This window comes from Dermacentor variabilis, chromosome 7 (genome assembly GCF_050947875.1).
Source record: "Dermacentor variabilis isolate Ectoservices chromosome 7, ASM5094787v1, whole genome shotgun sequence".
NCBI classification, from domain to species: domain Eukaryota; kingdom Metazoa; phylum Arthropoda; class Arachnida; order Ixodida; family Ixodidae; genus Dermacentor; species Dermacentor variabilis.
This window is the reverse complement of record NC_134574.1, coordinates 57,743,508-57,763,138: the sequence shown is the minus strand read 5'-3', so window position 1 is coordinate 57,763,138 and position 19,631 is coordinate 57,743,508. Positions and strand designations below refer to the sequence as shown.

The window sequence follows — 19,631 nt, the reverse complement described above, 5'->3', positions numbered from 1 at the left end:
ACTTCAAGGTAAAAAATTTCGGCAGAACCAATCTATCTCACTATGCATTTTGGCAATTAGCATTCGAGCAATGTGACAAAGCGCCATGCTTTCAAATTCTTCCCTTCTTTGCAGCTCAACGCTCTCCATTTAATGCTCGCACTGGCCCCATTCTGTTCACTTAACGTTTTTCACACTCAGTGGCTTTTCATGTTAACTTTTACACTTCTTGCCTCCTGCTCCGCTATCCGAGCACCTACCAAATGGCACATAGAAATTCTTGCGTGCTGGCAAAGAATATCGCATGCACGGCTGCACATACCCAATGGCCCAAGATGTCATTTCCCACGTAGTCTACACAGGCTTACTCGCCGAATTTGTCTATTCAGCCACAAACCCTGTGGCCAAAGATGGCGTCAGAGAGTTAGATATGTACTGAAAAGTTAGAGAAGTTCCCAAAGGATGCTAATCACATTCTAGGCGATTCTAACGTGTAGAAAGTTGGCAACGCTCTACAAGTCCCACCTTTACAAAATCGTGTTACTAATAATAAACGTCACTGGCTGCTGGCACACTAACGCGCGCGTGTAATCAGTGAAACACATGGTGTCAGAAGGGCCGGGCCCACGTTGACGCCCACGACGAGCAACATGACAGAGCTTCCACCATCGGAGCCACTACAGCTTGGTAACAATGTTCTCGACAACTGACTGAAGTTCAAGCAGAAATACAGTTTTACTTTTCCACCACCGAGCCAAAGGAATGACAGAAGCCAAGCAGGAAGGGGCACAACCCAGCTATCTAGAAAAGGCCACGAATGTGTTCAATACCATGCGCATGAAAAAAAGGACAAAGTCTTCTACTACAAGCTGATGGAAGCTTTCGAAGCCTGCTGCCTGCCACAAAGCAACGAGACGTATGAGAGGCACGTGTTTCCCAGAAGAGTGTTTCCACGCACGTGTTTCCCAACCAGTTCTACAGGGACCTGCAATTGAAGGTTTAGGAGCTGTAGTTTTGGGAGACTGCGAAACTCGGCGGTGCAAGACGAAACAGTTTTTGGAACTGCATGCAAGAAGTGCGAGAAAAGCTGCCAGCAAAGAAAGACATTGCTCATTGGGCATTGAATGCCAAAACGAAATGGATTGACGTGAAGTGACGTAACGTACTAGAGCGACAGCGTTTTGTAAATTCTCGAAATTTTGTGGCCGGAGGCAATAGAATCGATAAGTCATAGCGAGACTGGCTTGTCATTTTTCGCATCCTTGGCCTGGATGTAAAGCTGATAGCTAATACAGGTGCTCAAGCGAAGTTGATTCCACGGCATATTTTAGGCATTCAATGTCCGACACCATTCGCTACCGCCAACGGCCATCCTTCACAGCTGCGGAGGAAATGAAATTAAGCACGTGGGAGAAGTACGCCTCTCTGTTCAGCTAGGATTCCATAGTCACCCGGTCAATTGCTTTGTCGTGAAAGAAAGGGGTTTGAAGTAAGTCAGCAGTCTGGCTTGGTTAACTTTAACAAAGTTTACCGAGTGAAACGTGAAAGTGAACTGTCTAAGCGCACACAGCTTGAGTCTAAAGACCTCTTCAGAGCTATTGGCAAGCTGCAACGGGAGTGCAAACATTCACAAGAAGGAAGACGCCCGTGCTGCAGCAGAGCCGGCAAGGCGTATTTCCCTCGCACTACGGGGTGAACATCACCCCACCCATACGCGCCCACACATCCATACGCGCCAACATTTATGAAAGTAACTTTATTTCCTATGTCACATATTTCTGAGCATGCGCTAATTCACCCGCATAAGGGTGGTACTAACAGAATTATTAACACGTTAAATTATATCTCGTACATAAAACGCAGAAATAGGGAGCTAAATACGCTTACTTGAGAACTATGGGAGCTGCCACTTAGGACTAATTAGACCTACGAAATGTCGCGCTTTAGGTTAGCGTCCTGTTTAAAAAATATGTACATTGTATAATATTCATTATTGTGCTTTTTTATTTTATCCTCTTCGTTTCCACAAAACGGGCAAAATTGTGTTTTTTTTTTGCGGCCCCACATTTGCGAATTGTGCATTGCACTATGCACCGCGTGACACATTTGTTCATTTCAGGTATCTATAATACACATTCGTAATTATCATAATTCATTTTTCCTCTTTCTTTCTATTGTACCATCACATTCGTGCATTTTATATATGCTACATACGCATTTTGTGTCATTTTTATTCATTCTATATAAGTTAATTATGTTTCTCACTCACTAAATAGTGATACGTGGACTGGTTTATCTTTTTTCATGTGAGTGCTTTTCGCCCTCTGTCAAATGCTATCGCTCAGCGCGGCACGCGCCTCCATGTATCAGACGTTTCTGGAATGTTATCAATGGTTCTATTCACTCTCTGTTGTCACCGAACCTTGTGTAATTTGATTGCATGTCTGCACGACTCGATTGCTGTAGAACTTTCTAGAAGAGAGGTGGGCACCGGCGATTATTTTGGAAAGTTTGACGGCTCGTGTTTAAAAGCCGACGCACTTGACCGGCAGATCAACTTTTCGAAGATCGCCGACTCTGTTCGCCGCTGGCGCCGTTCTTTAATTGTAGCCTCTTCTTGAGGGCACACGTTCGCCAAATAAAACGCTAGTTTTCTCATTCCATGTGTTGCTGCTTCCTTCACCGTCACTACTACGTGACAATAGGTAATACCTCACCTTATGCTGTTGCACTGTCTGTTAAATAGACTAGCGGACCACGGCAAGCCAAAAATACAATTTTTGTTCACCGTATGCTGAAATAAATTGAATTGATATCGTAGATCCACCCCAGCAAGCTCACTAAGCATGAAGCCTTTTCTATTTAAAGCAATTATGCTATGGCGTCATTTCTCAGGCACAGCAGGAGCTTTGAACAGCCGAAGGAACTCCACGCAAACACAAACGTCCCGTGTATCCGTGAACGTCAATCGCAGGGCTCTTTCATGAGCAGCTCCCTCGTTCACTGATTGTTAGTGCAGCTAACAACAGCTCAGGGCAGGTAGGACGAATACCCTCTGCACATACCGACGATGGGAAGATGCGTTATGAGCACGTATGAAGGAAACAGCTTAAGTGATGCGGGAAGAAACCTTCTTAAAAACAACAGTATGCCAACACGCAACGCAAATGCAGTCATTTTCTTCCGTCTCCCGCAGCCCTCAGCAGAAGGAAGCAGCTGATGCCAAGGCAAGCGCTGCGGTTTACATTCGCGCTAAGAGGGTTTGAAAAATAGAAAACATCAGTATAAATAAGGCCGCTTGTTGTACCGTCCTCTTGCGATATTCAGTGAACTGGCAGCGTTCTTTCGTGAGTGGCAACGCCATCTTGTGCACGATAAAGTTAACATCACTTGTTCCCCTAAATGGCGTCTGCGTTGTAGATATTTTAAAGCGCTATTGGCCAAATCACAATTTGACGGACGTTCACATGCTTACTCACGCACAATACTAGCTGGTTAACAAAGAAGACACAAACCACGAAACTGTAAAGCCGATATACTTTTTTAATATCGTCTTACATAATGCGATTTCACATTCACCAGGCATTAAGTTCCCCTCCGCACCTCTGTGTGCAAAAACCGTAATCGTATATTTTTTTTTCTTCAAGGTTGTCCACAACGATGTGTGTAAACAGGGTATTGTGTGTTGCAATGGCGTTTGTATGCTAGCTGACACTGAGGCACGTGTTTCCGAACGTGGTCACCCCAGACCCACATCTCGCAATGTGGGTGGCCTAGAAGAAAACAATAGGCATTTTTTATACGTCTAAAACAGCCGTGGTCACGAACATTTTGTAAACTTGTCAAACGAAAAGTGACATGAGTGCAGCAATCTCAAGGACCCGTAGATGTGTCACGCAGCTGCGTCTTAGTTAGCATAACTGATGCTGTGTACGGGCAGTCTGGCCGCGAGACAGAGGCATGTTGAAACACAAAAGCCAATTTTAGGGACTAACCTAACACAGAGTGATTTTAAGCGTTATCTGGTTGCAGCAAATGTCACGCAACATTTGGCAAGAAAATGTACAGTTAAACTTAAACTTTAATTTGTACGTGTAAGCCACGTTTCGGGATCAGAGAGATGCCTACAATACGGCCACCTTATGTTTTATCATCTTTCTAACGTTATAAAGGTGTCATGTTCGCACATGCCGAAGAGAGGGGTGCGCCGAAAAATGGTGGTTTGTGGTATGTCTCCGCCGATCCAACGCACAAGGTGCCAGCCAGCCTTGCTCAATGAGGGAATGAGAATGCGATGACAAAATTGCATTGGAACTTGTTAGTGACGATCTTGGCGAGCATTTCCTCTAAGATTTTACAACAATAAACGTACACGAAACCTCCAGTAACACAAAATTATAGCACGTAGCACTATTAGGCCAGCAAATATTGTTGTTGAACAAAGAACACTATATACCTTGTGTGTTCCATGCGTACTTCATTAGAAAACGCCTAATTCACAAGACTATTTCTAATTGGTCAAATTGTTTCTTGTTTTCTTATAAAAAAACTAGCACTCAGTCATTACTGCCCAACTTCTTAAAGTATTTGCAGGCTGTTGCTTTCAGTTGAATTTCGGCTTGCACCAGTTTATAATAATTACTGTAGCGCGCACCACCTACAGTATTTTGTAGGTGATATACCTGCTCCGTATGTGATCAGTTAAGCAATAAGCAGTTTCTTTAATGTAAGTAGGTGCGCCATCAATCAAACCTATCTTCTGTGCCATTTTTCTGCCACACTGAAGGCCATAATTTGTTCTTTTTCACAACCTTGTATCATTTTGCTATTTGCCAAAAACACGAGTTACACGTTGGAAAGATAGAAGTAGAAAACATGCCACAGGCTCACCCTTCCTAGCCACTCACTTGGAGTGGTCGCAATGGTTTTAATTGCGAAAGAGATCAATCCCACAGGTCACTTGAAATTAAAACTGTTAGTTTAAATTACAAGTCTGATCGCTCGCGCGCCGTTTATGCCTCACTAGATGCGCTGATCATGTTACGAAACAGAAAAAATCGGACAGAATCCCTCTCTTGATGAATGTTGATGCTAATGCGATGAGCAGAGCGGCTATTTAGCTTACACACTATTTCCATCCCTAAAACGCGTCTTTTATGCGCTTCGCACGCAGCCGCGCTACTCTCTTGTACTTCCATATGGACGCGCAGCGCCAGCTAGAGGTTCCTCCGTGAATCCAGTTCGTTGTTTCCGAATGCGTAGCTCCCGAGTCAGTGTGCTTGGGAAGCGTGTGTGAACAAATTTAAATAGGCTTTCTTCTCATTGAAGGGCGCCAAGAACGAAGTTACGCCGACAGTTTTAGGCTGCACTACCTTTAGAATCGGCCGATGATTTTCGTTAGACGTGCGAGCGGAGTTTAGATAAATAGGAGAATGAACCTGCGCTGGCTCACTCACGTGTGAACTGCTTTCGCTGAACTATACCTTTGCATTCTTCATCTTGTAAATAAACGTCATTTAGCTTCACAATTGTCTTGGAAGTGCAGGATAAGCTAGCTACTAGCTTCTGCGACCTGTGGGCCATCGCCTTCCAGCGACGAAGCCCACCGCTACGAACTTCGTCGCAGCGATCGGCTTGCGGGCATGGCATGACTACCTCAAGAATCGAGCTCGAACAGAGACATCCAACAACAGTGCCCGAGGGCGCCTCCTTGCCACTACAGGGAGTCGCGGACCTTCACGGAAAGACCCGGCGACGACGCGGCCGAATGGCTCAGCCAATATCCGCGGGTCAGCCGTTCCAGCGGTTGGGATGCCGCTAGCCAGTTGCTAAGGCGGTTTTTAGATTTCTGATACTGCATTGGTATGGTGTGAGAGCCGCGACAACACTTTGACAACCTGGGAACTATTTGTGGAGCAAATCTAAAATATTTTGGAGACTCCGCAACAAAGAAGCGTGCGGAGCAGATGTTGTCGTAGAGGGCTCAAATTACCGGAGAGACCTGCGTAATAGTGCTAGGAGAATTCCAGCATTTTTCTTTGCTGGCGTTCTCCTAGCATAACCATGCGCCATCTAGCCCATCAAGTTACTCTCATGAGACTTGCAGAACGTACATTGAAGAAATACAGAAGTGCAAGTCGGTGTACGCTCACATGGCGGAAGAAGACAAGGTAGGTCATATTATCAAAGGTGTTAACGAGGATGTTTATCTCTTCTTCATCTGCAGGGACTGTCTGGAGTTACTGCCTGACGGGATTATTCACTGTAGAACCTCGAAGGCCCTTAGAAGACGTCGCATCCCTTCGAAATTGGGAACTCTGGCCAACCTCACGACGGTCGCTACCGTCGACATATGGCATCATTCACTACCTGCTGATCATTCTTCCACCATTCGTCTCATTATACGCGAGGAACTACGTCGATATGCTTCTGTTCTTGTGCAAGCTGGAGACATACAGTGTCATATAGCATTCACAACTATCAATGCTGCAAGTTTTCGCGAGCAATCCTACTCAAACTGCGGGCCCCAACTATGGGCTCCACTACCAATGCCTCTAACGTCGAGCCGCCTTACACCTCGTGGCAGTTACAGCTACGAGTGATCGTCTCCTTTGGTTCCAGAATAGGAAGAGTGTGTCGAGTACACTCACAATCACGCAACCTTTGGTATGGCACGTGAACGTCCCGTGTGCTACTAGTGCGGTGTTCGTGGACACATTGCCCATTTACACCCTACGCCACGTAGCCTAGTATGGCATTTCACGAGCAACCGGCAGCATTCTCATGGAGATGCCAACGTCTATATTCCACCTACTAGCCTTCGGATCCAACTGCCCAGCAGCCCCTGTACCGGCAGAACGGCCGTACAAATTCTTTCGCCTCTGTACGAAGCCTGACACGTCCTACTACTCAGCAGCGTCTGTCATCATCGCCACTGTCCCGGCCGCCGCTTTCATCTCGGCCACCGGAAGTTAGCCTGATCGGCCGACAGAGGTGAAGTCACTGAACGTACAGCATTGCACACAAGTAAGCCTGAAGCAGGTTCGATGTTTCATAAGAAGGTGCTTGTTGACGGTGTTGCCAGAATGGCTTAGATAGACTCTGGAGCAACAGTGCTTATGGTGAGTTTAGTTTTCAAGGAACGACATGGCAGTAAAGTTATGTTTTATTGGGAGAAACCTACTACCTTTTGGGCAATCAGCAGTGCCTCTTTCAGTCCAGTCGGTGTATGCGCCGTGTCAGTTTGTGTCGCTGGCAAGGCCTTCAAGGCAGAATTTGCAGTACCTGCTAATTCTACGCACGACGTTATCCTTGCCATTGACTTTTAGCATGAGTGGAGTGGGACTCGGAACTGCGGGACAGGCGAAGTTCTGTCCGCTCCCTGTCGCAGCGACAGCCTCGTTGTAAAAGATTCTGTACTTCTGGCTTCGTCTACGTCCTGCGTGCTTGTTTGTGCTTCTAGAACTGACCCGAGTAGAGGTTCTTTTGACAATGTTACTGAGCTGTTGCTCTAGGCTAGTGTGAAAAAAGCATGTTTGTGCCTCCCTGCCTTGTATCGCGTACTGGCGAAAAAACACAGCTATGGGTGTTGAACTGTACAGTCAAGTCCGTTATGCTCCCGGGGGGTATGCGGCTCGGCCTATTTGAAAAGGAGTGTGGCATTTTCATGGCAGCCCTAAGCGACTGCGCTAAGTCTGACCTTGGTGATGTTCCTAATACAGAATCGGAGTAGTTAAAAATGATCAACAAATCTCTTCCTTCCCAGAAGCGCCATGGCTTAGCTACATTGCCGGCCAGACATGTAAAACATGTGACTTTGCATAGAAGGCCCACAGAACTCAGGTCCCGAGCTGTTCAGAAGCCTTACTGAGTATCCGCGTCGGAGCACAAAGTCATTTCAGAGCAAGTCAGCGAGATGGTAATGAACGGCGTTATTCAAGAATCGTCGAATCCCTGGGTTTGTGCCTTTTATCTTGGTAATGAAATGAATCCGGATCATGGAGCTTCCATGTTGACTATGGACGTCTACCCACTTCCTCGCATCGATGACGTTATCGATTGCTTACAATCGGCGTCTTATTTTTCCTCGCTAGACTTGCGATCCGGGTATTGGCTAATTCCTATAAATTCGACTGACAAAAAGAAGACAGCTTCTGCAATGCCAGATGGCTTGATTTAATTTTATGTTATGCCGTTCAGGCTGTGCATTGCCCCCGAAACGTTTGAAACACACACGGACACAATTTTGCGGGGTTCCTAATGGCACATTTGTTCATGTACCATGGCCCATGTGGTCATTCTTGGCTGAACATTCCAGGAACCTAAACATCGCCTTGATCTTGTCCTAAACAATCCATAGAAAGCTGCACTGACGCTGAACTCCAAAAAATGTAGTTTTGGAGTACGTGAAACACTAGTTCTGGAACACCTTGTGTACAAAAATCGCGTTGGACCAGATCTGCAGAAAGTCGCCGCTGTCAGCAACATCAAGAAGCCTCAATCTCTTGAGGACCTACGAAGTTTTCTGGGCCTATACTCACACTTCCAGCGGCTTGTTCCAAATTTTACTTATAGGGTACACCCACTGAATAACTTGATGCAAAAAGATGTGCCTTTGCACTAGACACCGGATTGTGACTCTGCATTTGTGCAGCTAAACTTCGTGCTGACAACATGACCGGTGCTGAACCACCTTGGTTCTTCTGCTCCTACAGAAATTCATATCAATACCAACGGAATCAGCGTCGGTGCAGTGTTCATCCAACGCCATGACAACTTAACACGTAGTAGCCAATACAAGCCGTTTATTGAGCAAGGCTTCAGAATGCAACTACACAGTGACAGTACAGGATTGCCTGGCAGTCGTTTTCGCCGTTGACAAGTTTCGCCCCTATGCCTAAGCTCGTCGTTTCTCGTTAATCCCCAACCATCATTCTTTTTGTTGGTTGGTGGGCCTACATGACTCCTCTGGCCGACTTACGCAAGGGGCTTGAGAGCTTTATTTGTACTACGCTACAAAAGCGATAACCGCTACGCGGATGCTGACAGCATATCGCGCTTACCTCTCGCTAAGACTGAGTGCCACGCTGAAAATTCGATCAGTATATGGACGCTATCGACGATCAGTTCCCTGATCTTGCGCCATTCCGGCAAGCAGAACATGACGACGGTGGCTTAGATTATCTGTTCGCCTCTGCGAATGAGCACGCCAACCCGAGCTGTTTTGTTATGAACGACAACATCCTCTACAAAAGAAGTATTCACGCCAAGGAGTCCGCCTGCTTCCCGTCGTTCCACGCACTCCACATTCTCACGTTCTCTGCTTCACGCACAATGCCGCAACTTGTGGCTACATATGCATGTGCTTTGTCCGAATGTTTCAACGCATCCAGCAGATGTTCAGCTAGCCCAAGATGCGAAACGACAAGGAAAAATACGTCTGAAGTTGCGAACAATGCCAACGCTCGAAGCGTCCCACGACTACGACACCCGGACTTTTTCAACCCGTAGCATCTCCTAACGTTCCCCTCTAGGCTTTTCGTGTCCGCATTCTCAGACCATTTTCAACTTCAAACAATGCGAATCGATCGGTAATCGTCTGTGTCGACCATCTGAGGCAGTACGAAGAAACTGCGGCAATAGTTGCTTAAAGAGTGCAAATTTCGGTTACCTGCAGATACGGCCACCCACATATCGCCGATTAGGCGTCGCTTTGTGATTTTGCGTCATCGTCCTCCACGAGTAATTCTCAGTGACAGTGATTCGCCGACGTCGTTGAGACGATCGTGCGTCTGTGTGCCTACCAGTTCCGCAATGCCACTCCATATCACCCGCCGAACAAGGGACTCGTAGAGCGTACGGACAAGCCTCTAGGCCAACATGTTATCCATGTATGTCGACCCCAAGCACTAAACCTTTTATCACTCGGGCTTATAACATCGCGAAAGCCGAGACCACCGGGTAGCCTAAATTTTATTTTCTCTATAATAGCACTCCTCAGCGTTGTTTCGACGCGATTTATCCTTTTACGCTAGACGTGGAAATTAAGGTTGCAGAGACTTAGTGACGAGCGGAAAAAGCCCGTTACATCACAGCTTCAAAGATACGTAACGACATTTTCCATCAGTACGTGTCTTATATTAAAAGTTACATTGTGTGGTAGTGGACACCAGTCCACAAACGTGGTCTGGCGGAAGTTCTTGGCCCTATACTCCGGTCCATTCCTCATCGTCGACTGCCTCAGTGACGTTACGTATGTAATCTCCCGCATCACAAGCAATGGTCGCTGCTTTAGAAAGATACAGCTGACGGATATCGCCCGCAAACAATGCCGATTGACTGTAGACATCGTCTGCGCACGGGAAAGTGAAACGTGCGAGCGGAGTATGGATGAAGGGGAGAACGAAGCCGTCCGGGTGGCGTGCGGCACTGTGAACTGCTTTCGCTGAGTGATCCCTTTGCTCACGTCATTTGGTAAATAAATACGATTCATCGTCACAATATTATTTGCAATTATACACCCTTCAGTCGTAATACAAACAAATTTGATAATGATTCTTTCGTACATATAAAAAGTTTCACTCTCCTCTTCATTTGATCAAAAAGAACGTGTAACATAAGCCTACCGAAATTCTTACTGCATAAGAAATGGAAATAAGCTGAGTGAGATTGGGTTTTAGCAACGCTTAACTAGTGATAAGCCTCACGATTTAGATTCATTAGCGCACCTCATTTAAAGTAGAGTCTGTGGCAACAGCTACTAAGCTTAAACACTCGCCTCGTAACTGCATATTTTGCCTTGCGACAGTGCACACGATGCAGCCAATATGCAAGACTTTGAGTCCGGCCTCACTCCGGGGTGTCATGGGTCATGGTCATGGGTTCGTGTTTAGTACTCGGGTGTCAGACTGAGGTTCGCTTTCTTGCTCTAACGGAGAGCCAAAAACTTGGTATCTGCGTTACGGTATACCGGACCTTCGTATTAAGCTGACTAAGCGGGCCCACGCCCTCGTCCTTTTCTATCGCCGAGAGTTGTTTGTTGCAGAGGAAATGAGGTCGGGGGTGGAGGGCAACTAATTGGCTTATTTGATATAATGACAAGTCACTCATGGCTCCATAGATATGGGGACATATTTCATGTGCTGCCAATTTGACTGTTCCAGTCATTTAGATGTTTCGCATGCATTTGAGTAGGAAGACTAAGAGCTAACGCTTTCATTTAGTGCCGTGACCTTATTTCTTGACTGTCTTGATGTTGTTTTACACCATGTCCTCGTGTTGACTTTTGCGGAGAATATTTTTCAGGCACGCGCTTTATTCAAAGCAAGAAGGCAGGTGCAAGGACACAAGGATGTCAAAGAGCCAGGCCAGCGCGACTCCACTTGATGTAGAGTACCGCACTCCACAGAATCAAAATACATTGCCATGCAATTTGGACAAGAAAACAAGAAGGTGGGTATATTGGGTGCACCATTTGATTAAACGTCACCAAAACATTCAAAATACAGTATGTCACACCAAGATGAAAATTATCACGTGCTCTAGGCAGTCACTTTAACTTGATACATTTGTGATGTCTCTGATGGGAAAGTCAAGATCGAGTATACTCTCTGGAGACAAACACGTAGGATCAAGTGCCATTGAAAAGATAGAAATCTGTTTAAGAACAAGCTGATTAGCTTTGTGAGAAGTGACTGTTTTTATCTTGCCTCTCAACAGATATATCAATATTAAAAAAAAATAGTGGTACAATGAAATTCCATATTTCCTCTGTGACATAATACATAGTTGAAATGAGCACGATGCCTGTGTTCACTACAAATAGCAGCAGCTCATGCTTGGTTAGGTGCTAAGATAAAGAGCACGTGAATGCAAGTGTGCACATACAAACCACTGTCATTCTGTATTTTATATACTGACATGAAGCAGGCATATCTTCATGTATTCTCTTTTATCGATTTTTTACACCTAATTTTATAAGTATGGCTTCCTCCTAGGTTCCAGAAAGCGGAAGCATTGTGGGCAGAGTATCCCATGTTTATCCCATGAGTATCCCTGCCGGTACTTGTGCTTATGTAGCCTTTGATGCATCCTATTCATCACACCTTATGTTTTGTTCACATCTGAAGCCACTCTATACTTTAGTGAGGTTGCATATTCAACGAGTCACAATAATTGATTGTGTAATTATGCAAGCTTCACCTCAGAAGTAAAGCATTATTACCATAATGGGAATAAAAAGTTACCATATATTACAAGAAATTTTATGCGCAAGATATTATTGTCAATGCTCTTTGCACTTTTTACTCATTTGCTGCACACTAGATAATATTCTAAATTTAATTTTATATATATGCGAGAAAGTGTAACGGAACAATCTCGACAGCGCCAGGAGACTACTTTCGTGAGGAGGCCAACCAAATAGGAAATATCATGTGCCTCTGTACCACTTTGGGGCCGGGCATGATATTGCTGGGAAACCACGACAAGGCACTCTTAGAAACAATGGGGTCCAGCCTATACATCAATAACTTAATGTGAAACACAAGCAAAGCTAGCTAGACCTGCGGCCTCACATGAGAATATACAATAGATTTCTTAATGCACCATACTCTCAGTCAGAAACATCCATACGCTGTGTAGGACGTTATCAAATGAGCTGCTGTCTTAGAATGAGGCACACAAAGTTTCTTGCACAATTTACCTACAATACCAGCCCCATGCTGCTAGCTCATCTGGAAACCTCTGCCATATAAATGCATGCGTTTTGTGCCAGAAATACGTTTGCTGGCCAGTAATGTGGCGCATATTTGTATTTCATCGTATTGTCAATACTTTGTGAGTTTACACACGTTTATTATATGTTTAACTTTCCATGGTACACTTTATTTTTCAGAAGGTGGAGGCAATTGAAATTAAAGGATATTTCTACACTATAATACTGACGAAACTTTAGAGAATATGCTTAAGTTTTATCACAACATGTGTCGTAAAGTTCATAGGCATCATTGTAATCTGATTTGATGTGTTTGTCAGTATGTTTCTCAAAGTATTATTCAGTTTGTTTTGTGACTGATCAGTGAAGATTTTGATATTTTAAGAGAGAAAAATGTTTCATTTGAGTAACTAGGCGACTGCAGATTACATCCAATTTACCAAACATAACTTCAGGAGATGCTTATGAAGGAATCAAATATTCCCCGCATGTAAGAATTGTGAATGCCTTCTCACGTGACCATGGCTCTACATCGTGCTTTCACACTATTCGGAAGAGTACTAGCACTCTGTTTGGGCGAGTAGAAGCACTCGGCTTGGAGGTGTAGAAACATTCGGTCTCAGGGAGTACTATTACCCTTGTGAAGAGTATTAGCGCTCTGCGAAAGAGTACGCGCGCTCCCTTGCGTTGGAGGGATCGACCCTCTCTGTCAAAGAGGGTCGATCTACTCTCGAAAAGAAAGTGAAATATGGGGCAAACAGATACTCTCTCGAAGAGAGCACCCGGAACTCTATGTTTTCAGAATGTATGCGTAGCAGCCAGGTAGGTCATGGCTTAAACTAACGGGAACAGGTACACATGCAGTTGGGTAGAACTCCGCAGAAATATGACATGATGTGAAGAATCCCGCACAAACTTGTCCCAGCGTCGGGTGTTGTTCCGTAGGAACACGTCATGGCGCTGGTTAATACTCCGCAGTATCACGTTGGATCCGTGATGGCTTGCAGCGACTGACATTCGTTGGGACGGACAGAAAACAGGTGTTCAAGTGTCTTTCTTCTGATGCGGTCGGTTGTGCATGTGACGTTCTCGCTACCAGGATGGTGAAGGTTCGAGAATGCATTCGCCAAACGCGCACTGGTAACTAGCGCCTACGCCTTGAAATTGCACTTGCTCATATTTAACCATTCGATGCACAGTCGAGGGGACGGCATTGCAGGCGGCCAGGTCCATACTTGGAAATGTGGTGATGTATTAAAAGGCACCAAAACTTGGGATAGATATTTATGGTCTTCGGAGCCTTGAACGCGCAACGTTGGAGCCTTAGTTCGAAAAGACTGTTCAGGTTTTGTTATTAGAAAACTTCGGCGATGCCTTCAAACAAATATCCTACTTTGCTTTTGTTCCGTAATTCACGATTACACAAAGCTTCCCTCAATATTCCTTGAATATATGCGTTGCACTCGTTTCGCCAGGAAACTGGGCTCTGCGCAAGGACGCATGTTTCCATTTTCTTATAGGAATTCGTATCCAAAGTGGGCTTTCAATTACTGGACAAAGTTTTCTCAAGTGGCCAGCACGCCTTCGTGATTCTGAAGCCATCCTATCCCGCTTTCGCAATCCGGTACCAGAACGCACAGGTACTTCTGCCGCGCGAGTGCGCATCTACTTTGTTTTGGTAGGAATAGAACTGCTTACGCGTATCAGTTTTTAACCATTTCTTTCAGTTTTTTTTTATAAACAAAGCACAGTCTCGGTTATTAGCTCTGCCATTCTCTTTCTTGCGCTGGTGCTATAATGTTGCATACGTCCCAGGTATTGCCCTCATCGTCATCGTTGCACTTATCTTTAGAACTTTTGCATCTCCCACAAATTACACAGCTGCATTTTACGCTGGTACAGTGAATGCGAGAGTGTTCAGGGAGCTAGCTTCAGACATGGGTATTGTGCTCACATATCTAATCTAGCTATGGCAGAGAGCATACGCTGCTCTTCACTACTGCAAGAGCGCTTGTCACCCTTTCTTTTTCCGGATTTGTACTGATTCAAACAAGGGTTAATTAGTTACAGAGCTTCATATTAGAAATCAAGAAAATGTCTCGTGATGATGTGGGATTGTGTCTCTTAGCGTGAGAGGGATGAATTCGAAAAATTGCTTTTTAGGAGTCGTGCGCAAAAAAAGAATATACATAGGCTACCATGAATAATAGCACTGAAAATTGCTGGTGCCTTGTTTGTTCAATTATTTATGGAATATAGTAGGTTTGCTTCATAAGATACGTATTACTTGTCCATGCGGATGTGAAATAAAATTGGTTCAAAATTCATAATGTTTATGTGTCTATTAATCGTGTTTTTTTGTACTTCACATTCCACAAAATTGAGGTTAGTTTTCTCGATTATAAGAAAAGTGAATTGCCTGGAAGCACCGGAAGCATATATCATAATGATAACGTCCTGAAGGCCCGTTATTTTGCACTATGGGTGCAAACATACTTTGTATACAGAGAACTAGAGTGGTAACCACCTTTCACTTTGACATTCCTTAACACAGGCGTAACATTTCTACCGGCATTACAAGTTAATTTGGAAACTGAAAGTGATGCCTTTACAATATTTCATGTTACTAATTGTAGTGGAAAATTTTAAGAAAAGTTTGAGAGTACACAATAGACAATTCCAAAACTTAGGCGTTGACATAGACATCACAAGACAGTAATAAATGGCATAGCCGCAGAAAGTTACTTCTCCTTCTGCACTTGTGTTTCGTAGAATATTTTTACTCTTAACTCCACTGGAAAATGTAAGTACTCCAACAGCCACGTTATTTTGTGACGTTCTATAAAACGGCATTTGAAACTGTCTGGTTATCATTGTCTATAATCTATAGGCGGAACGTAGGCGATTAAAGAAAAGGCATATCGCGTTAGGCGATTTCTTACCTTCGAATGTTCGGTTGAACACAAAACAGTGCTCTATGTGATTCCAAAAAACTAGGGTGTGATCAACGCCATAACCTCCTAAAGAAAACAATCAGAGTGTTAGTGAGCATGATAGGACATAAAGTCGATGTTAAGTCACATTTTCTTCATTCAACATTTCATTTATTTTCATGAGAAAGATCTGGAAAGAACATGGCCAAAGAACTTTTATAGCAGCTTGACGACGTCCAGTACCAAGACAGAGGCACGCAGAACTCATAACATAGTCTAGAGCGACACCAAGGGGACAACGAAGAACTTTGATAGGCAGCCCTCTGTGTGTGTCCAGTCCTTCTTAGCTCTCGCCCTGTTACACTACATTGTTTTATCATGAATCCCAACCAACTAGCCCACCAATAAGCTTTAGCAAGGAGACAGCTCTGAAAGGATTTTCCTTATGGACGTAAATTACCAAACCCTAATACACATTAGGAAAGTAAACACAGAAATAGGAATATGATTATTTTGAAGCATGATATGTCTATGCCTTATTCTATCGAATTGTTTTATAGTCGACTTGTTCGGTTTTCAGTACAGTTACGGCCACAGCCTTTGCTAGAGGAGAAAACCCACTACGTGGTCTTCTAGCATAAGCCTACTAGCTAAGGTATACACAATTTCACACAATCTGTATCATACATACAAAATTTTACGATTGGCTGTGGTGTGTAGCTCCAAATGGAAAGTTCGGCAGAAAATTATATGTACTTTAGTAACCCTAAATTTCTGCCATGTTGGTTCACAAGGAATGTCCCCTAAAAGCGTTGCTTTCTAAAACAAATGAAGGTTCTTTATAATTGTTACGTCTTACCTCACACTAAAAAGTATAACTTACAAGGGATAGAATAAGAGATGTATGTCAAACGCTTCAGCTTTGTAGGGACTAACTGACTCTACTTGCAATCCAGGCCATACATGACATCATTGATGCAGCTTGATTATAACCATGCGTCGCACAAGTATACAAACACAATTCCTTGATTGACATGAAACATATAAAGTGAGTCAGAAAAACTACCCTTATTTGCGAAAAGCTACGTAAGCATCACAAAAACTATTGTTTTCGTGTTCACGTACACTGCATGCAAGGACTCAGCTGTGACCCTTTTAGCGCAGCAACAAATAGAAGAACACACAACACGAAGAAAGCGCACCCGCCAACAGGTGTTGTGCCACACTAGTTTGCCTCTTTCTTAGCCCAAATGAGTTCTCTCAGACGCGAAAGAAGTGATCTAATGTGGGGAAAGTTTGCCTTGTTAAAGATATAGGTTGTGATAGTGCCTACCTCGGCCGTCACCTGCAATTGGAAGGGCTTCGCTAATGACAACTCCTGCTCAAGCCATACAGCCCTGGCACTTAATACGGTTGCGTATTACCTGCTGTGTACTTGCCCATGTACAAGGCATATCCGGGAGCCCTTGCTCGGATAGTCTTACAGAATTATATACAGAATTTCGACGGAGCACGACATGTGTTATTGCGCCCCTGATATTAACTCAATAAATTTTTATGTACTCGGAGGGAAACATTGTTACTGACCTGTTGTTCAAATAGTTGAAAGAGAACCGCCTTCTTCTAACAAGCGCAGTTTTTTGTATACTGGGGAGAATTGTTTATTGATTGTGGAGAGTACCGACACTGCGCATATAAAAAGTTTAGGGAGAGGTGCTCTGTTGGCTACACGATAAGATTAGGCTTACGCGGGCGGAGTATTATGGTATGACAGGTTACGTCAACACGTCGAATGGAAAATAAACAACAACTGAAATGTAGGATATTGAAAGCTTAACAGCCGAATATGCAGCGGAGGTATGCATGAACATTTATTGAAAGTCCATCTTACGGATCCCCTAATATTTCTTGCCGACTACGCCCCACGTTTTCAGTTGATCATCCGAAAGGAACGGTGCATGCATAATGTCCTGAAATTCGTCAATCCGCATTCCGCTCCACACGCGCTCCGCCTGCGTGCAGATCGGTGCGGGCGGCATCATGGCAGACTGGGTCGCGAAATTTAGTGTACGCTGAATTCGCTCGAGTGGAGCGCGCACGCACTCCCATTGGAGGTCACCGTCTGTTGGCAGATGGAAGCCATTCGGCGAAGGGAACGTGTTGGAGGTTGGCAGCAGGACATGCCACCGGCATATTTTTGTCGATGTGAGTTTAATTTTCCCCATGTCAGTGAAAACGCAGTTCTTATGATGTCACATTCTGTACTGCGGCAGAATGTGTTGCATTGGTGTGGCCACACACGTTCGAAACACAGCACAATCATTTTACCTGTGCCACATTTGAAGTATGCATTGTAATAAGAGCCTAACATGCGACCTATTCTCGGATGATCATTTACAATGGGCGCTTAACTGGCTGGTTTAGGAAAACCTCTCGAATCATCCAACATACTGCTTACGCCAAAGTGAAAGTATCGCTGAAAGTGATCGTTCTCAATATTCCCATATATGAAAATTTATACTTGTTTGGTTCAGCGCGATGGCGCGCTTTCTCTAATTATGCTAGTGACAGCTTGTAAGAACATGCAAGACATGCTGATGTGTTAAAAACACAGCTGCGTAGGTTGACAAGCCATCGCTCTTACTAACTGAACACGCGTGAAGCTTCGAGTACGGGTTACTTATTTACTTGCATTTGAAAGTTCATGTTTCTTTTACTTTATCGTCTGTAAGAGTGTGCTCAAAATACTTTGCTCAAAATCGTCGAAGAATATAAGCAGCAGCCAGAAAGGGTGCCAACCGTAGAACGACGGCGTGATAATTGAACGACCCCGACGTCATGACGACGACTCTGTGACAACGACGGAATGACCATAACGAAGTGATAACTAAGCACTGAAAACAATAGAATGACGACGACAGCATAACAGCGACGTACTAGGATTGAAGCTACCATCCACGGCATGTGCCTAACTGGCGCTGTAACTCGATTCGATTAGTACTATATGCCTTGCTTCCGTGGACTATGTCTGATACAAACGAATAGTTTAGATTGTAAGCGGGAGTCAGCAGGCATGACAATGATACGACGACAAACTGTGATAGTGGCATAAATTTCAGTGCGACCAGCATAATCGACAAGAGCTTCTCGGCAAGACAGTAGCCAGTAGCCGCAGCAGACGCGGTGAAGTTGTATAAGAGGCAAATAAAGAACGGTTCTAAAGGCATTGCTTCGCCGTTGAAGCGCATCCTTTATCTGTCGAAGACGACAGACGTCCTAATAGATATGATCAGGTGGTGATAATACACATAAAACTCTGAACATTAAAGTTATTCAATGTGGCTGCAAGTTATCTCTGTAGGCTTGCAGGCCTAGTTGTTTTTCGTAAGCTGTACTTCTAACGATTTTATATCAAATCAAAACGTTAGAGTAATTCCCCTAGTTTTATTCTGCCTGCTGGCCAACCTTCTTTCTTATCTGCCTGCCCGCCTGCCGGCCAGCTTGCCTGAACACGCCTAACCTATTTGGCAGGAAGCTGCGTGACACGGCTATCTATAGTCTAATTGGTGGATCACCAGGCTGCTACGCTTAGAGAAACGGGTTCGGAACCAACCATCATATCAATTGGTATCACTGCATAAGGGATACTGGGTGTGTAGTACTCTTGAGTGGACCTTTTTCACCCTAACCTGAGTCAGTGGGTGCATGGCGCTTCCATAGGTAGGCCAACGCACCGATGTCTCGACTCACTCGGTCTCATATACTCAGGCCGGCACCCGAAACTCGTCAAAGTGAGCCCAACTCAGTGAAATTTTTATGACGCTCAGTCCGAGTGCCGTCAACTGAGTAGAATGTTGGTGAATGTGAGTTCGAAGGGGTCCGACTGAACAGAAATTGGACAAAACTGAGGTCGAGTGAGGCGTCAGAAAAAAAGTATTTTAAAAGGAATGCTGAGTGGCTTCTGTTCATTTCGCTCACTTAAAGAACCGCTAAATTTGCAGCGA

The 19,631-nt window shown here is 44.5% G+C and overlaps 1 protein-coding gene across 12 annotated transcripts in view; it reads right to left on the bottom strand.

The window, feature by feature from the left end:
- Nucleotides 1–3,502: 3,502 nt before the first annotated feature.
- Nucleotides 3,503–19,631, bottom strand: part of LOC142587461 (uncharacterized) — a 44,080-nt gene continuing 27,951 nt past the window's right edge. For 11 of the 12 annotated variants that reach the window (XR_012829540.1, XR_012829539.1, XR_012829536.1 and 8 more), the window contains 2 exons: nucleotides 15,637–15,714; nucleotides 3,503–3,752 (listed from right to left, as the gene is read on the bottom strand). Coding sequence is in view for 3 of the 12 variants with exons in the window: in XM_075698499.1 (XP_075554614.1) it covers nucleotides 3,622–3,752; nucleotides 15,637–15,714 (209 nt within the window). In the remaining 9 variants the exon portion in view is untranslated. The remainder of the gene's footprint in view (nucleotides 3,753–15,636; nucleotides 15,715–19,631) is intronic. The other variant, XM_075698500.1, reaches the window with a different exon arrangement.